The sequence below is a fragment of the Nesoenas mayeri genome, assembly GCF_963082525.1.
Source record: "Nesoenas mayeri genome assembly, chromosome: 6".
Taxonomy (NCBI): Eukaryota; Metazoa; Chordata; class Aves; order Columbiformes; family Columbidae; genus Nesoenas; species Nesoenas mayeri.
This window is the reverse complement of record NC_137545.1, coordinates 13,444,407-13,464,559: the sequence shown is the minus strand read 5'-3', so window position 1 is coordinate 13,464,559 and position 20,153 is coordinate 13,444,407. Positions and strand designations below refer to the sequence as shown.

General features: G+C 41.4%; 1 protein-coding gene across 1 annotated transcript; it reads right to left on the bottom strand.

Moving 5' to 3' along the window:
• Positions 1-9: 9 nt before the first annotated feature.
• ACADL (acyl-CoA dehydrogenase long chain) lies at positions 10-16,586 on the bottom strand. Its single transcript, XM_080346913.1, has 11 exons — positions 16,499-16,586; positions 14,560-14,721; positions 12,091-12,228; positions 11,487-11,651; positions 10,481-10,547; positions 8,998-9,162; positions 8,426-8,527; positions 7,056-7,169; positions 4,774-4,901; positions 2,455-2,541; positions 10-643 (listed from the first exon to the last, which is right to left on the bottom strand). Exons 1-11 carry the CDS (start codon positions 16,570-16,572, stop codon positions 550-552), a joined length of 1,296 nt encoding a protein of 431 aa, XP_080203039.1. The 5' UTR covers positions 16,573-16,586; the 3' UTR covers positions 10-549.
• Positions 16,587-20,153: the final 3,567 nt, after the last annotated feature.

The following is a 20,153-nucleotide window of genomic DNA, read 5'->3' as shown; positions in this document are numbered from 1 at the left end:
AATAAGGCATTCTCGGTTAGATGTAAACATAGAAGTCAGTGGCACAACCCCCTACAGCCAGTGGCTGCTGCACAAGTAAGCAGGTGTACGCTAACGGCTGCAGAAGTTTCAAGTTCTGCTTTGACACAGTGATATTTGTTAAGAGGAAATACAAATTCAAAGTTACATTAACATTTAATTTTTCTTTTTGTTAAGAACATGGCTTCTCTGAAGGGATTTGATTTGCAAAAGCAAGAGTTTGATTCAATATGTCACCAAGTCTGAAAGACTGAGCTACCCATAATGTTCCAGACACAAAATTGCATTTCATTACTAGAACTTCTGGAACTCAGAGAACTACTCTCTGTTGTTCAAAGATATTTAAATCGAAAGTAAATATTAGAGATCCTGCATATGAGCACACATTTTTGTTTTTAAATAGTGTCATTTTGTCACTCCCTTGAAATAATATAATACACCACATTTTACTTACTTTCTGACATCTGATTTTATGCCATATATTAATGTAATAGGATTCTAGAAGTCTCTCCAAATTAGTGAGCATCCGCCCTAGTTGTCACTGACAATGTCTCTAGCAATAAGTTCTTTCATTATTTCATTGGTACCACCATAGACTGGCTGAACACGGGCATCCACAAAAGCTCTGAGGGGAAAAGAAAAGAGAGATTAAAAACAGTTCCTCAGAATGGACACACAATCAAAAGAAAAAGATACCAAGTTCCCTCTTCAAAGTTCCCTTCTTTCAAAGTATGCTGTTCCCATTTCTAAAGAGGCTCATATTTTCAAAGAGGTTTCAACTACCTAAAAAAATATTTCACCTTTCCAAGGTTATTATGCCAAATCAGGCATTTGGTCAGTTATCTCTTCCCTGTTTATTTGTTTGCATTGTAAAGTCTCCACTACCCTAATTAAACAAAATTGAAATAAAGCTCTATAAAACCAGACTCCTATCATTCCCTCCCCCCCCCCAAATTCTTGTTTTCCTCCTGTCCTCACATCACCTGAGCATTAACTCACCCTCAGGAGACCAAAGCCCCCACTCACCCGCATCCTGCAGAACAGCACACCCGCATGAACTGCAAGACCCAGGTGCCTCACTGTTCTGAAAAAAACCCAACTCCTGCAGAGCCGAACTGATAATTATCACGGCAATTCGCTCATTAGCGCCTGGCCTGTCTGATCCTGTCAAGAGGACTGCTAAGAGTGCTGTCAGTTCTCTCTGAGGTGGGACTCCAGCACCTTGGGAGGACAAGAGAAGTGCCAACAGGTTTCACATCAGCTGGCTGCGGGCTTCTGCTGACACCAGCTCCGCTTGGGCCAGCAGCTGAAAAGCCACACAGCAACCAAACCATTTCCATCCCCGTGCTGGAACTGGCCCCAGCACGCACAGCTGGGTGACAGCACACAGGACACCAACAGTGTGCTTTTTTCCATCTTCTGCTTCATATACAGCCCAGGAGCAACGCGGCATGCTCTGGAAACACGCACGTTGCTGGAACACAGGGGTAATAAAACCCTGTATGGACAACAAATGCATGTGCAGATAAGCAGGAGCTCGAGGACACCCTGAACAGGGTTTGCTGGGCTGCCTATTCAGTAAGATAGGGTGCAGAACACTCCCAAATTACAGTCATTAAAAACATGCAGGAAAAAGTTATTTTAAAGCAACATTTCATCATCTAAATGAAATTTAAAAAAAATCTAAGTCTACTCAGTTAAAAAAAAAGTTGGTTATTTGCTTATGACAACTGCACAGTAGTCCTGTTTTTGCTATTTCTATTATTAGATTACACCTTTTCTAAAAAAAATAAATAGAAACAGCACCAAAACTCTTCTTGGAGTGGCAAAAGGCATGTACACAACAAAGGAAGCACATCTTCACAGATAATACACAAGGAAATACATAAAAGAACTCCACAAATGTCCAAAATTCATAAAGTAAGCAAAAAATTGGAAGGGTAAATTCCTCTTTCTACATATCACTGTCTTAGCTTTTTCATTTAAAAAGATGTAAAAAACCTGAACGTAGCCAGTCATGCTCCTGATTAGGCAATTAGTTATTTTGTGGTATTGCACAAGATTCAGGCTGACCAACAGGTTTTCTTTCCTTCATATGTATGCATTTCATTTTAAATAAAACATAAACTACCTCCCCCGGTTTTTATTTTTACATTGCTTCTCTGGTTGTTCAATTAACATTTTATTCTATAAAAACAACTTCTATTTTGTGAAAAATACATCATAATTGCTCAACAGCTCATGAATTATTTGCAGAACCAAAACAAAGCCTTCCTGCAGACATCTGTACAGTGGATTGCCTTTCAATAAACATGATGGCAAAAGGAACAGTGAATCAGTACTAACACAAAACAACTGACAGTACACGTAAAGGAAGTACCTCAATTTACTTTGCTGGTAATCTTTCATCATTCGAGTTTGAAATGTTACACTTACTTTGCAATTGGATACTCCCACATGTACCCCCATCCTCCGTGCAGTTGCACACACTGAGTAGCTATGCTGTTTTGGAGATCAGAACACCTTAAATGGTCAAAAAGAAATTTGTTTTTTAGAAGGATGTTATGCTGTGAAACATTACTAGAAATACAGGTAAGTTAGCAAGACAAAAATATAACCACACTTTTAACTCTATATCACTCATCTTAAGTGATGGCCACTAAAACACTTTATCTTATAAGGGACTTTTTTTCTTCCTACATGATTGGTAAGAAATTAATACATTCAATTGAGCAATATTTAAGATTTGTTCTCCTTATGGCAGAGCTTTCAGAGAAGGAATTCTTGAAAACAGACAAGCTTGTTTACTCTTCCCACAGGCCAAGAGATTTCTTTTGTAAGTAGGCTGATACAGTCTCTCTTCTTATCAAATCCCTCAGCTGCATCACAAAAAATTAACAGCATCACAGGTTCACCCCCACTAGCAACACACCAGGATCTCTATGAATAAAACCATCACCCGGGGATAATTTAGTTCCCTCAATAGATTTTATAGTTTTCTATTCTAAAAAACACTAAGTGTTAAACAGAATTGTCTATTGCAAAATATTCAATTATTTCACGATCTTAAAAATATTTAAAGGCATTTTGTTTTGTGAGCCTTTCCTCTGAAACGTGACAGGTAACATGCCATTTACATTGATGTCCTGTATCTCAGCTTTTGGAAAGCTAAATACTTTATGCTATTTCAAACACTTGATGAAAATTAGATGAAAGAACCCATAGGATTTTAACTGCACTGGAAGTTCCAGCTAAAGCTGAAAGGCATGAAAACCACCTTTTAAACATACAACTTTCAGAGTGGCACCAGAAGAAAATGATGATTCAAGTCAATTGCTTCTCCCAGAATAACTTAAGAGTCATTTTCTCCAAACCACCCCCTGCCCTGGCTAGTTAAATCCTTACAGTTAATTACAGCAACTGTAAATCTGCAATGGTGAGTTACCACAACTGTCTTATTTTCAAATTAATTTAGCTACCTAATACAACCTGTCACCACAAAAATAAGACCTCCAGACCTTTCATCAGATATCAGAAAAGATGCACAAACCAAGTTTAAAAAAAAATGAACTGGAGGTTGTCTCCTGAAACACTAGGGAATGAAACAACTCTACATTCAAGCATTTTCTAGACCACCTAAGATTTGGAAGGGAGCCACAAGGACTCTATTAGGGAAAGGGGAAATCCACAACAAAGCATGGCACCAACATCTGGGAGGGCGAGAGAGTTTCAAATGCTTTGCTTTGGGAAATTTGTTGAGGAAGTCAGTCTGTATCTGAGCTGGCACTGCTTGTTTCCTCCTCCTCAAAACTGAATGCCTGTGCTTATGTACCTGGTACTTCTAGGTAATCAGTGCCAGGAGTAGCACTCAATCAAAACCCTTCCTTTCACTGTAAATATTCTCCGTGGATTCCCTTAGTACTCTCTGCTCATTTCCTCTGTACTTATTTTTACAAGTCTAGAATATGTAAACATGTGCATCTTCCATAAAATCAGTTCTTAACGTCTGATGTGCTCCTTCTCCCCTCTTTGCAAGCAAAATAAAACTGTATAAATTCATGTGCCACTATCTCAGCTGCTTCTACTACTCATCCAGCTTTCTCTGCTTAAACTTAAGTTAACAGATAACACCACCAAGTATGGGGAGAGGGAGGAGATATTCTGGCCAATAAAGGAAAGAACTGCTTAGTCTCAGATACAGCAACAGCTGTAGCAAACTATTTCTTCCCAAACGTCAAAAACTGGGTGGGCCAAACAGCTATTGCTAAATAACAAACTGAAAAGTATCACAGGAGCTTCAAATAAACCTGTGCTTTACAAAAACCCCAAACACCCCCACATTAAAAAAAAACCCACACCACACCACGCACAAAACCACAACAAACAAAACACCCGCCCCCCAACACACGACAATTTGCAACAGTATTTTTTTTTTTAATATCAATGAAATATTCATTTTTACTTGAAGGTAAAGCTGAGCCCTGATCTTACTATTAACAGAAGCCTGTTTTAAAAGCATGCTATTCCTCTGAAATCGATCTCTTAAACTGACACTGGTTTTCAATGTAGCTAAGACTTCTGTTCACTACATGATTGATTTTAAAGCTAGTTGTCTCTTGTTAGAAGCTGACAATGTAATTATTAATCAGATAGTACTTTTATCTTTTCATTAGATCTTAGCAGTTCGGTGTTTTTATCATTAGATTCCTGTCAAGATCATACAGGCAACATTTCCAAATTACTTTAGCCACATACCAGTACTTCGCCATGGAAGCTGTGGGGGAGTCCAGACGTTTATCTGCGTGCAGCTGCAAACAGTTGTCCATGAAAGCTCGGCCCACGCAAATCTGGGTTTTCATTTCTGCCAGCTTGTGCTGTACAGTCTTTATTTTGCAAGTGAATGGAGGAGGCAGAGGAAAGAAAGATCAGAAATAGTACAGTTTTTAAGTGATATCTGAAGCAGAAAATGGAGCATTTTCTGCAGTGCTTTCTGTTAGAAATCCATTTCAAACAACTTTGGCTCTATACATTGGAAGGCAACTTGCTTTCCATATAATTATGTCTTTACCACTCTTATTAGAAAAATTTACTGGCATTTACTTCTCAACCCAACTCAAAACATGACCTTAGGAGAAAAACCCCAAGAGCCTGAAAACACAAATTCCTAGAGAGCACAAGGCACTGGGTGCTCTGCCACCTCCGCTCCCCCTTGTGGGGAAATGTCCTTGTGCTCTGCAGAGCCACCAACTTCCCCAGTTACTAATAACATTTCCTCATCTACTGGATGCATTTTTCTATGTATCCCGTTCTTCAGAGTTTAAGTCATAAGCAAAGAGACACAAGCAAAACCAAAGGAAACTTCAGACTAAAATCTAGCTATCAGAAAGTTTTCAAACACTGACTTCTGTCAAATTGGAGAAGTTTCTAGATTGAAGAGGTAAAATTCCATCACTAAGGTTATATAAATCCAGACCAGGCAAGCATTCGATTGTCTTCTTGTAATTTGGGTAGGAAGGGGACAAAAATACCACCCAGTAACAATTTTTTTTCCTGATCTCATAGTTCTAAGATTGTATATAAAAATTCTTGCTTCTCTTGACAATAAATATAATTGACCAGTCTACTATTATTACAAATAAAATATTTTATTTCAAACACTGTACTGTGGCATGGCTAAATTCATTAGGCAAGGCAGAACTCTAATTAGAAAGGATTTTTGATTATATGCATACTATAGTCATCAGCAACAAAAGGAAACTGGAAAGGTATGCAGAAATTGATTATTTTGGCAAAAAAGTACTTTTCAAGTTTATTAGCCAGCTGGTGGTTGGCAGTGCATTAGACTAAAAAAAGATCATTTTTGTGGTCTCTGCAGCATCAACTTCAACAATTAGGAAGTATCACTTACCTACTTGAAAAAAGGTAAAATATATTTCTTTTGTTAAAGCTTCACACTGCACATACTAAACTATCTGGAATTACGGATTTCTGAACGTTAACTTTAAAACCACATGAAGATCATAATCTCCTGAAAGATACCTAACATTTCAGCCTCGAAAGAGCCCAATTCTGCTGCTGTTCACAACATCTAAAGATCTGATTTTGGTAAAGGAAGTTTCAAGACTTTGAAGTGGAGGAGGCTTTTTTAATTATTTCAAAAGTATATAGAAAAAAAGGCAGCCAACATTCTCTAACCCACGTGACTCACTTCTGTTCTATAAACCAGACGTGCAGGAGCTTGGTTGGTGTGCTTCAGCCGTAACAGCTAATGTGGTTTTCAGGGCAACTGTAACATCGCAATGCTGCGCAAACATCTGTTTTATGACCGCAACTAAGGAGCGTAGGCATGAACATTTCAAAACACAATTAACTACCACTGTCAGGAGTGCAGTGCGCTCTCAGAGGATGACCCAACAGTTTTATACACAGTCACTGAAATAGCCAGCTAGCTGCTAGCTGAAGAATGTCGTGACGATACCCACAAAGCTGAATACAAACTCCACTGCGGACATTCAGGCAGGAAGGTCACTGTTTGGGAGCCCGCACCAGCATTACAGTTCATTTTTCTGCAATGCATTATATGCAGAGGAATGCAGCATCCACACATGTACCAAGTTTTACTGCAGTCTGTAGGATTCCATGCAGATACAGAAATACATGCAGGTGTAACAGGCCCTGGGACCAGGACCTCTGCCAGGAAAACACAAGCCTAAGAGCAACAAGAGGTTTTTTTCTTCATCAACAGGAAAAGTTTCTGCCTGCACATTTGACTTCCAAAAGCAGCACTGCTGGGAGGCATCTAACTGAATTGTAAAATACATAAAATACATACATTAAGGCTTTTGTGGTGTTTTTTTTCTTTCAAAAATGAACGATGGGCATGGCAGCAAACAACAGCTGCAGTCCAAGGGTGAAACCTGTGTAAATAGTTCTTTGAAAACAGCTCAGTGATTTTCATTTGCTCACTATTCTGCATACACAGATGTAAAACAGATACACACTGGAATCTGTATACAAGCCTCTCAGTTCAAACTCACCTGCAAGTGTGCAATTGTCTTTCCAAAAGCTTTTCTTTGTCTCACATAATTCCGTGTTTCTTCAAACATGAATTCACAGCCAGCAAGAGCCATATCAGCAATTAGTAGTCTTTCCTTTTGAAACACAAATTACGGAATCCAGTTGAATGAATCCTACATTTCTCAGTATCAGATGCACAATTGGGAAACAGATGTTCAGTGATGTTCATTAAGGCAGGGGGGCAGAAATCACACTAAGTATCAAACCAGACACACTGCATTACTGAAATTAATGAGTGGGACAAATGTCTTACTGCCTGAAGCTCACTTTAAAGTCTTTTCTAGGGTAATGTCCTATCAAAATAATGATCCAAAAATAGCTACAAATCAACCACAGGACTCTTAATGACTGAAAAATTCACATCAAATTCCATTTAAATTACTGTTTTTCACTGCTCAGTTTAAACAACAACTGTATTTAATAATTTCAAGAGAACACCTCTAGAAAAACAAAACCTAAACAAAAATAACCTGGCTGGTTTTTTCCTTCCTCATAACATGCTGAAAAACAAACTAAGAACAGAACAACTATTTGTAGTACCATAAAAATCTGATGCATCACGTTGAACCTGTTCATGAGTGCATTTATTTCTTTAAAGCAGTGAAATATTTTCTTTGATCCGGTTTCATATTTACTCACAGTATAAAATTAATTAAACATGCTCTTTACCAGATGAGGCAAACACAAAGTCATAGATTTGACAAAGCACAGTCACATTTTGAACAACCACATTGCCTCTTTGTCCTTGCAAATAATTCCAAAACTTCGCAAACTAAGTCATAAACTATTATTTCCACTAGCAAGGTATTTCAGTAACTACACAATTTCTTTGCTGTATGGACAGAGTTCCTTGCATCTTTAATATGCTTCTATGGGTAGAAGAGCTAGAACAGCAGCACTTGCTTGTTCCTTTAAAGAGAATGCCCAATGCAGAGACCTCCAAGCTATATTTAATTTACTAAGTAAAGTGGCTCCATGCTAGAAGTATACAGGAAAACTGTGGCATGTTCTTTTAAAAACATTACCCTAAGCTCAGGTTCTTCAACAGCTGGACTGTTGACTGAGAGATCTATTACCAGCTCTCAGCTGGTGAAGTATCAACATTTTTACCAATGCCCCAAAAAAATAAAAATCACACTTTTAGCATGAGAAACTGTTCTTCAGTTAAAAAGTAGCAGTGCTAACAAAATACTGCTTACAGGTATCCCAATTGTGAGCCCAAGGTGGCTCCTCATGATACGTAGTCTTCAAGACTAAAGCAGATTCTTGCAATGACAAAGGTTGTCTCTCTATTCTTCCTACAGACAGCAAATACCGAAGTTCCTCTTACCTGAGGGAGCTCTGCCATCAGATAATAGAAGCCTTTGTTCTCTTTTCCAAGCAAGGCACTGGCTGGCAACCGCACATCTTCGAAAAACAGCTCTGCTGTGTCCTAAGAGGATTTTAAATGCAACAGTTTATAGCCTGACATCCTCACCTCTTCACTTCACTTCTTTTGCCCCATTTGATTTTGCTATTGTTCACTTCAACGTGAAATCATAGACTTATTTAGGTTGGAAGGGTTCTCCAGAGGTCAACTAGTTTATCTCCTACTCAAACCAGCTCCAGCAAATCAAGTGGCAGAGTATCTTGTCCAGTTATGCTTTCCAGTGATGAAGGCCCCACAACCTCTCCAGGTCTCCAACTCTAGTATCCAATCACTTTTGTGGTTATTTTTCTTTTTTTCTTAATATCTACTTAAAGTTTTTCTTAATGACCCTCTCCACTCTCCCTTTCACTGTGCTCCTCTAAGAAGAATCTGTCTCTACCATGTCTACAGCCATCCATTAGTAGCTAAAGATGCCAATAAGATCCCGTCCCTTCCTCCAAGTCTATTATGTGTCAGGGGTTGTATGAACTCACTTGAGCTTTCAGACCAATTTTTTGCAGCTTGCGTCCTTTGATGAAACCTTTTGTTCCATTTTCCACCAAAAAAAGGCTGATCCCATGAGCAGGAGATCGGGCCTCCCGGTTTGTAATTGCAACCACGATCACTACATCACTCATCCAACCATTAGTGATGAATACCTGTAAAAAAAAAATGCAAATTGGAATAAAGCACTAAGCTGGGTAGATGGAATTTAGAAGAGATCAACAAGCAGCAGAAAGAAGAATTGCACTGACACTTTCACAGGTGAACTGAAAGGCAAGGTTTTAGCATCCAGAATTTGAAACTTTGAGTTAAGAATTTTGAAGCAAGGCACATTGAAGCAGGAGTTAGTTTGAGAAGAATTGTGTGGATCAGAAGCGTCAAAGAATGTATGTATCTGTTTCTTTTGTCTGTCTCATGATAAAGAAGGAATATAGATATTAAATGAATAGAGAAGCACTCTTTTTTAGAAATCAAATTAGCAGGATATAACATGCAAAGCCATCAATGGCTTCTTGTCACAACTGTTTACTGTAATTCTGTGGAATGACTCATGAGCTTGCCAAAATGATCCACCTGAACTCCAGCAAAAGAAATGAACTGTCTGTCCTGCTTGGCTGCAATTGCACAGCTTTAGCAAGTATCCTTTTGAACACATGTACATACATATTTGCTTGCACACATCCTCACTACTTGAAGTTCTACTAAGGCCAGAAGTCTCTATCAGTACCGTGTTACCATAAGAGTACTAAAGAAGTGGGTGAGCAAGAAGACTAAAACATTTCACAGCTTCAAGAAAACCCCTGTTGAACTCATGCTTTCCTTTTAACATTATCTCTAGCTTCTTGCCTTTTTTTTTTTTACAACAATGAAAGATGAGGTTAACGCTGGCAGCTTTGCAACAGCTTGACAACACACTCAAAGCTTGTGACACTCATGTTTTTTTTTTCCTCCTAACATGACCAGCAGGCTCCTGAATAAAGATTCCACAGCTTGCATTGGGGCAACAAAAGTTTATACTCAGGCCCCAAAAGATTTCACAGTGGTTGTATATGTATTTTGTTGTTCAACATCAGTACTAAAAACCAGCCCTGGTCCTGCTGATACTATGCGGGACTTCCCCCCAACACCCACACTTTTCTTCCCAATTTAAGAGGTAATAGGCCTCTTGATAGGGTTATTTAAAAGCTATGAAAAAGAACCCACTCAAGCCCCTCCATATACTGGTCTGTAAATTGCCAGAAACAGAAATACCTGAGCTCCTACAAAAAAAGTTACTGGGAAAAAAAGAGACAACAAACAAACAAACAAACACAAAAACAAACAACCAAACAAACCCCAAACCAACATAACCCACAAAAATACAGAAGTGAAAGGACTGGGGGGAGATACCAACAGTGGTGTACATCCTTCACTGTCTAAATGCATCCATTTCCCAAATCCTATGAGTGGTATGTATTATGTCTGTTCACTTACCTTACTCCCATTAAGAATCCAGTCACTTCCATCCTTCTTTGCATATGTTCGTACTCCTTGCAAGTCACTGAAACAAAATTCAAAAGGTTCTTCAAGAAACCATTCCAGAAGCTGCAAATTATATCTTGAATTCTAGCCAGTATAAAATAGATTTTATATCGTTCAGGCACAGGCTCAGTGAAAACACATGCAAGGATAGTGAAACATGGTGAAATAGATCAGAATGTAACACAGAAACCACAAGTACACTGTGGGAGTGGATCACAAATCTATGCAATTGTACAAGAGCAGGAGGTCCCATTTTCATGTATGTGCTTGTGGAAGGTGGTATAATACAAGCACTGACACCAACAGGTCAGCATCCCCTTACGCCACTATGTCTTAGATGACAAACGCTGGACAAAACCACACCCTCTAAGCAAGGTCAATCCTGATGAGGAGGTTCTGCAAAAAGCAGATGGCAACATCTACCATTTGTAGAAGCATGACACCAACAGGCTTTGCTCTTGACCCGTCCCTCTGTTTTGGAAACTGGCCACATCAGCTGTGCCTACTCGTGCTGTTGGCCCTTCAGTAATGATGGGCAAGGAGGGACATTTCTCTGCTTGAAAGGATTCAAATGAAAGAAAATAAGGTGTGTTCCACACAACAAAAGCTAATAGTAAAGTCAAGCCCTCTGTACAGAGGTGTGTAATTTTTTCTTCACTGTTTCGTATGTTCACATGACAAGTAAGCTAGTGACTATAACTTTGGACTATAAAAGGAAATACAAAGCATATTTGCCCACATTAGGACAACAGTGAAATGGACTCCAAACAAGTATTTTGAACTGACAAAGCTGTAATAAAGTAATCCATAAAAACAGTTGGTTTTGAGGTAGTGCCTGATCTAGGGTACTGTCTAGTCACTAAGATAACCATATAACCAGGAAGGTCAGGAATTTGTTCACTGAGAACATTATGTGCAGTCTACTGATTTAAGACCATTGTTTCAATGTTTAGCTTACCTGCCAGCCCCAGGTTCTGTCATGGCAATAGCTCCAATACACTTGCCTGCAACCATTTGAGGGATAAAGCGTTTAATCTGTTCTTCGGAGCCATAGTTTGTAATGTAGGGCATAACTATATCTGAATGAAGGCTGAATCCTGGGCCAGTACAGTTGACATACATCCTTGGGGAGAGGGGGGGAAAAAGAAAAAAGCTCAGAGGTACTACAAAGATTTATACACTGAACTTTACACAGTTACAACAGAAGCAACTAAGAAGAATGCCCTGTCACACAAGTCTCAGACATAATCTGAGCTTGTGGCACTTGTGTTGTTATTTATAGGATGCACTTTTGCAGCCAAATGAGTGTATAATGTACCAGACTAACTAAAATGCTTCCCTCAGACACAAAGTCCTAACAGTGGAGCACAATGACATTTGTTACTTAATCAATCACCGAGAATACTTAAAAAAGGACGGATTTACAGATGTCTAAACTATCATTTCCATGAGAAAGATAACACCATTTTCTGTAAGCGAATATATTCCACGATGAGGACCTCTTATGGAAAAAGTCTCTTGATAGTATCACTTTAATTCTTCCTGAAACGTCTAGTACTTACTGTTCCTCCCAGACCACAGCTGAAGAAAGAATATCTCCTCCGATGCCTCCATGTTTTTCAGCGATAGCAACACCCAGCAAACCGTGCTGTCCAGCCTTTTCCCAGAGCTCCCTGCTCACCTGCCCATCCTTCTCCCATCTGCAAAATGAACATAAGAACAGTCACACAATAAATACCCCACGTGCTACTGTTTATTTGTCATGGCTGCTGCTTTACACTAGAGCACCTGCAGCAAGGTTTCACTGCACAGGAAGAAGCTTTCAGCCTCAGGTGATGTGTAGGGTAACAGAGACAATTGTATTTTCCAGCTAAGAAGCGGTGGCTTAATAATAGGTTTTTTATTCTTCAAGTCCACAGATGCTACTGGCATTACAGGGGCACCAACTGTGCAACAGGTTTAAACTCCTGCTTCCAATATACAACCTGACATCTCTTTAAGCCTTGTTATGGAAGGCAGTGCTGCCTATTGGTCTGAGTACCAGACTGGGATTTAGGAGATTTAGCCACAACCATCTGGATAATTACAAGCAGGTCTTTATCTTCCTGACATGCCATTTTCCCCATGTACAAAATGGGCATAATGCATCAGTATCTTTTGTGAGAGATTTCAACTCTACCAATGAGAACTGCTTTATAAGAACCAAGCATTAACACATTAGTAACATTTATATAAAAATGGGTCCCTATGAACTTATTACAAGGCAATACCATATATTTGTGAAGTACTGCTTTAAGGTGGTTTCAAATTTGTAAATAGATAGTTGAGGATTATTTGCTGACAGTTTGCAGACTTTAACACCATGGGTATCACTTACTCTTGGAAATATAGTGCCTCTTTATGGAGTCTGCCAGTTCAATAGAAAATTGGATGACCATTAATTGCACAACACAGGTTTTCTTTTAATGCATTTTTTTTTTTTAACCACAATTTAAAAATTATACGGTAGACAGATTATATCAGAAAGACTCCTCTGACACAGATGTGTGCAGTAGAGCTATACCATAGCACTTTATCCACAGTTAATAAAGTATCTTATTCTACATATTTAAGCTAATTCCCAGGGCTTTCACTCCTACACTGGAAATCTTAAAACAAATCTCTTTTGTGACCATCTTTGCTTCACCCCCCCACTTTCTGGGCCATTCCTGCCTCTGCTTCACCAACTGCCAAAGCTCCTCCTCCTCACGATAATCCACAACCGCATTTGCTGATGCCACACGTGTCCCTGGACATCAGCCCAGGCTATTAATCCACTGTGGCCAAAGCTTCCTTGTTTACTTGAAAGGTATGAGAACAGAATGGTTCATAGGTCCCCAAAGTGGCGCAAGAACACAAGTCCAACTTGTTTCAGCCTCTCTAGCCAATCGTTGTGTCAGCAAGCTCACAAACTGGATCTTCAGTAACCTCAAGCAGAATCAGTACCTATTCACAAACAGCACAAGTCATTCTAACAAAATATGAGGGACAACATCTGTTTTTGTGGACAGAACATGATTGTACAGCAGAAAAGCATACTACTTTGAGGTCATGGTTTGAGGATGAAAAAAACCAACAGCTGGCAATGACCCTGATGTAAGTTGTTTCCACTGCCTCCCACTGTTCATTTCTGCCTCAGAGATATAACATCCCACTCACTCAATTGTGCCATCTCAACTGTTTGTGGATACACACTGTGAGCTGCATCAGGAAACTCATCTAGCAGCGTGATTTAAGAATAAGCCCTTTACTACCCCCCAGTGTTTTCACAGGGATGTTCTTCAAGTAAAGTAAAAACTGCTTAAAACACTACTGCAGCTTAATGCTTTCTGTTCAAAAACACATTCTGGGTTCATTTCTTTTCTTTCCCCAAGTATAAAGTGATTGGATATCGCTAAAACAAGTGCAAAAAACATCCTCCAGCTTTAACTCAATAGAAACACGTCTGCTCTGTGCAGAAGACCACACATATTTCCATAGAAGCAAAAAAGACATTTTGTGCAAATTTCTTGGTAATCCATAAACCAGCTTAACATACTACAGGTAGTATATTTACAAAATCCACTGCAACGTAACCTAGACACAAGGTCAAAGCTTTTTGGACGACAGCAGTGTGATAGCGTGGCAACAGGTTTGTCTCCCTAACTCTACCCCCAGGACGCCGGTGTCAGAGTTAATACGTACAAGCAGGGGATACTTTCACTGCAGCTCTGTACGCTGCATTTCTCTGCCCCTCGACCTGAGGAGGCCAGACTGCCAACATTGAAGCTCAAAAAACGCAGTGAATTTTTATTATGGGTGATTTTTTCTTTTTCTCACATATGACTTCCATAGTCAGATTTGTTTTAATTAAGTACACTTGGAATAGAAAACTCGTAAATGAAAACACATACCCTGTTTATCCTGTCATATTATGAGTTTCTCCAAAAGTGTTTTTGGGTGCATTAAAGTGCATATTATTTGGCAAAGCAGAATGTTAAGAGCTAACTTACTCTGCATGAAAAGGCAGCACTTCTTCCTGAAAGAACTTCCTGGCGCTCTTCCTGAAAATATCGTGGTCTGACGAGAAGATCCTCCGAGTGCCTATATCAACCAAACTTTTAGCAGAAGATGGTTCCAGGCGCTTTGTGCCGTGCTGTTCTGCTTGCTGAGCACTAAAACAGACAAGTGAAAGCATCCATTAGGACACAGCACCCCCATTTATATAATTCATTTTAAAATAAAGGAAACATGTTGTGGAACATAGTTCACGTCCCAAATCTAGCACACTGCTAGGTCCAAAGGACACCCATACTAAATATAAACACCCAACATACACTGTACTTCACTGGACTGTGAAAGCAGGTAAAGCAAGACTGGTTTGCCCCTAACACTTCAAATAACTTAAAAACAATACTAATACATTCATAGGTGAGAGGATAAAGTTTTGGCTCATTAGAGATGCTAAAAATCATAATTGTCTACCACCACGTAACCTCCAATATGCAATTCAGCTCAATTGAAACTGCAGAGATAACTTTTTGAACAAGTAAATTTTTTTGGTGGGTTTTGTTCATTCTGTACCTGCTCCCAGAAGCCCCAATATTGCAAATCCACACGCTCAAAAGTGAGTACAACATAGATTTGCGTGCTCTGAAGGCTGCATTATATTCTGCATTATTGTGTATATCTGCATAGTTCTAAACTTGAAAATCATACTTTCTAATTAATTCTTTCAGTATTTTTGTTGTACAGGAAGGATAATCCTCCCAAACTCTGATAAAAATATATGTAAAAATCAAATGCTTCTTTAACAAAAAACAAACAAACAAACAGCAACCCAACCTGAAACAGTGGTAAATGTGAGTAGTTGAAACCACATAGAAAGTATAATTACAAAATAACAAGGAAGGCTTTAAAGCTTTTGTAGGGATTCAGAATGTCAAGGACGACATACTAGTTTAGGGATGAAATGAAAATTCACTTATTATATTTGTTTTTTAGATTTGCTTACATTCTTACATTACAAACTCCCTTAACAATTGGGGTTCTTTGACTTGCTTTTGGTTTATTGCCACAAAAGATCAGGAATTTTAAATACAGGAAAGGCGATTGTTGTTCCTTTCTCAAACTGTTTAGTTCACCTCTCCTCAGTTTTCCCAGCACAGCAATTCTGCAGAGTCCCAGAGCTTACCTGAGCCTACACTTATTTACCTCCTTACTGAGACAAAGGTCTTTATTTATTGCCGCACAAAATTACGCTCTTCTTGGTGCAAAGGATTAAACGCCCCTGAAACACAAACTCTAATCTTAGTGATGTTTGGAAGAAATGGGCTACTGTAACTTACTTGCTCCATATTTTGTACCCTCAAACACAGACTTTTCACGCTAGGCACACATGTTTTCAAAGCTGTTTAAGATGACTTTTGGGTTTATTTAAGACCACCCTTTTGTTTAGTTGCAACTCCCAGCCCATCTAGCGCTCAAGGAATGGCCGAGCTACTCCTTCACGCCAACCACGGCCCCATGAGACACAACTCGCAGGCCAGAGAAGCGTGATCGCGACCCTGCGTGTCTTCCCCCCGCGAAGCGCCCCGCGGAGAACCGCCCCGCCGAGCCCCAGCGCCCGCCGTGACCGCGCTGCCCAGCACCTGCTGCCTCCGCGGGACGCGGCGTCCCCGGGCGCGCCCGGGAAGTGGAGCAAAGGTCGGGCCCGTCACGGGGACGCGCGGAGGCTCCCAGACCCGCCAGGCGCGGGGGGCTCCCAAACCTGCCGGGCACGGGGCGCCACCCAGACCCCAGATGCTCCCCGCAATAGGGACCCAGGTGCACATATATGCACCCAGGTACCCCCCGCCTCGCCCTGCCCGGCGCACACCCGCCTCCCCACCCGCGCCTCAGTCACCCCAGCTCCGGCGGTGCCCACCAGCGCCGGACCCGCGCCCCGCTAACCTGGCCGGGGCAGAGAAGGACCGCGAGCGGGCGGCGCACAGCAAGCCCCGCAGACGGAGTAAGCGCGCCGCCATCTTGTGCCGCAGCGGGACAGGGTGGAGTGGGGCGGGGCGGGGCGGCCCCGGAGTCACAACCCCCGGAGGACATGGGGACACTCGCCCCCTTGTGGAGCCGCGTTGTAAGGCCAGTGGGTTGGTGACGTTATTATTGTCATTATTGTTTTCTTTCCGGGTCGTGGTAGCTTCTGGCTTCTGGCAGCGTTGCTCTTCTCCTCACGCTATGTGGTGAGAGGATTTCTGCTGGCCAAAGTCTCCCGCAACACGCACCGCTGCTCCCACCTTCCTGCAGTTGTAAATCCCATCTAGTACATCGGGTCTTACGACAGGATTATGATGAAATATCTGTATTACTATTATTTTTCTAATGCACTTTGGAAATCACGCCACAGAGGGGAGCGGGAACAAAGGAGGCTCGAGCACACCCGTAACGAAGGGAATTGCGCGTTCGGGGCTCCCGCCTTTGCCGTCGTTCCCTCCAGGGGCGGCACCACAGGGACAAGGCTGTCACCCATCCCCAGCCCGGCTTTTGGGGGGCCTGATGTCCCCAGCCCTAGCGAGGGACCGAGCTGGGAACGTGAGTTCCCTTCCCCGTCCCTCGGGGTCCACGTTGAGTGTCCATGTTGCGGGCAGGACGGGCGGTCGCTGCCTCCCGGTGTCCTGCTCCCCGGGAGAAACCCACCCCACACACACACACACACACACACACACACACACACACACACACACACACACACACACACACACACACACACATACACACACACACACACACACACACACTCACACAACCTCCTGGCGCCGGTCGGTTTTAATTTGCAGAACCTGCACACCAAAATCTTTTAGGGCTCTTCCACGGAGAAGGCAGCTCCTATCTGCTTCCTGTGCCAACAAAACCCTGAGATGGAAACTGACCAGAAAACAGATGTTGCTAATCGGCATTGCGAGGACGATGGCGTTAAAACGACATACAGTCCCCATCAATGGGATTTTAGGTGCTTTCCTCACTCCCCATGTTGGGCAACCTTCAGGCGTTACCTTCTGGAGTTCATGAGATGGCACAAAAAGTGAGTTTTGAGCCTTGATATTTGCTGAGAAATAAAACAAAAGCTGGAAAACAAGGTTGTTATGACTCAAAAGCACAAAGCAGATTGGCCCTGGAGATATTTTTCAATATCTTGACATTTTAAAACTAATAATTTACTGAGAGGTGAATTGTGTCCAACAGGTTGAGAGAATTCCCGTGTTTTGGGTGCTTCTGTATATTGATGAATACTTTAAGCTGCTGTGATATTTTTTAAGAGACACAAAGATACCTTTCTTTTGCTCAGTCCCATTTTTAGCTCTGGTGTTCCTACAGCCTGAGCCAGAAGATGGCACCACACGAATAGCTATTCTTTACATCTACCCGCCTGAAAGGAGTCTTGCGTCTCCAAGGGTGCGTGTGTTCTCAATCTGTCATATTGACGATGCTGTCTGATGATGTCTGTCTGTACTTACAGCCAGAAGCACCCGCATTACAAAACCAGTTGCAGCCTGAAAACTTGTAGTATTTCGTCATTTGGGAGTCTCATCTCGTATTAGACAGGAGGAAACCCCACAGGGGCAGTTGAGAGTGAAGAAGTAACATGGATTTAGATGGGAATTACCGAGTCTGGGTGCCTGGAGGTAAGGTTTGGGTGTGCTTATGAGGTCCCATCAGGTAGAGCCTCCTGGGGAGTGCTGTCCTTGGGCTGGCGTAGGCTCCAGGGTGAGCCCAGCACCTTGCTCTCAGGTCTGTGGGCAAGCAGGACACTGACAGGGAGCTTTGCATTCCTGGGGATGCCCTGGTCACCCCATTTACAGTCCTGGCAGCTTTGTTGCAGCAAGAAGATTGGACAGGACATATCCCATCACCCATGCACAGAGTAAAGGGATAAGGGAGCTGAGAGATGGTAGATCCTGCCCTAAGCCACCAGAAAGCAAACTTCACTCAGGTTTCAAGTATCAGTTCCTGGGATCAGGAAACGCCTCAAACAGCAGCAAATAGGTTGACATTTTCATACCATTTTTGGGGAGTAGAAGAGTGGTTGTAAAAAATTAGATGTGAAAGAACTTTTTTTTTTTCCCACATGCTTGCAGAAAACACAGTAGAAATAGATACTGCAGCAGGGCAGAGCATGCAAATGTGTTGTTTGCCTCCTTCTAGATGCTGTTTCCAGCTTGCAGTTTTGCTTTTTTACAGCAGCCTAATGGGACTTCACTGAGACACAGCATAGCCGGGTTTAAGTGACGTACCCCTTCCTAGCACAATCTGGTCTCTGCACCTCCATTCCTTGTGTGAGTATAATCATAGGGTGAATCTAATTCTGATTTTCCCTCTCTTCATGGTGGTGCTTTCTCTTTGTTATGGTCATCTCCCATACCAGTAAACAGCCTGTCCGTCCTGCTGTCCTCTGGTACGGGTAGCTCAGGAGATAGACATGGGTGTAAATTCTCCTGAATTAATAGCTCTCCTGCTCTCATGTTGTAATGGTTAGTGGTGAACTTTGTCCTCTGAGATTCCACACTGCTAGAGATCCCTGTGTTACACTGGTAACCACTGTATCCCCCAGTCATACCAAACACTAGTAATATCCACCCCTCTAGTATTTGAAGTGTTGCCAGTGTCATGTAAAGACACCAAGTCAGCGACCTCCCTCACAGTGTGCTACTGCTCTGACCTGAGGACTCTGTGACACTTGGGCTTTGTTACAAATTGGTTTAGTTGAGTAGTACCTTTTGAGTCACCAGTTTATCTGCTTTTTTGTGTGTGATTTCAATTGTTAATAGGTCATTGTTGGAAAAGACTTGTAATCTCTTCTGTGCCTGCTTTGTTTGGAACAGTGTCTAACATGTTTACTACAGTAAATATAATTTAAAGTATTATCTTGCTGAAAAAAATGCATGTGGCCTTGCAAGATACAAAGTTAGCAAATAAGGGAGTAGTAGGTTACCTGGAGAAAAAGCGTTCAAGTGAAGCTCTGTGTGTAAGATAGGTCCACCAGGCATGGAGACTGTACAAGCATATTCAACTCAGAACAGCTATATAAAAAGGATTATGTATTTTTTTTAGATGATAAATTTTTTGCTGTCTTTCACTCCCACTGCAAGTAAAAGGAATTTTAAAGGAACTGAGCAAACAAATCTCATTGCGTGCATTTTTTTTCTGTCAAATAAGTCACCAACAGCTTTCCATATGTATTCCTGAGCTGAGACATGATTAGTCTTGTTACATCTGCAGCAGCATCTGTTGCTGTGAAAGAGTGTTCTCCTCCAGGGCTAGGTGTGTTGGATTCGGTTTTGATAACTCGTAACTTAATGTGGAAAACTATCAGTTAATGCGGCCCTTGGATGCAAATGTCCTAATTTTTCTCAAAGCTTTTCCAGTGCCATTGTCATGTACTTGGCTTTAAAATAACTTTTGCTATCCAGGGTACAAATCTGAAGTGGAAGAACTGCTTGTAGGTATGTTCTTCTTGGCTGATCAGTCATTCAGAAGAGATCCTCTGACAGCTGGTAAACACCATGTACAAGCCCTGAAGGTGACTTCTGACAGATGGCTGTTGATGTATTTGAAT

Excerpts from the sequence above, each read along its gene's own strand:
- ACADL (XM_080346913.1), bottom strand. The coding sequence starts at position 16,572 with ATGGCGGCGCGCTTACTCCGTCTGCGGGGCTTGCTGTGCGCCGCCCGC. Across the intron at positions 8,528-8,997 it reads AAATTGGTCTGAAAGCTCAA|GACACAGCAGAGCTGTTTTT; the intron begins GTGAGTTCATAC and ends AAATCCTCTTAG. Across the intron at positions 644-2,454 it reads TGGGAGTATCCAATTGCAAA|AGCTTTTGTGGATGCCCGTG; the intron begins GTAAGTGTAACA and ends TTTTCCCCTCAG.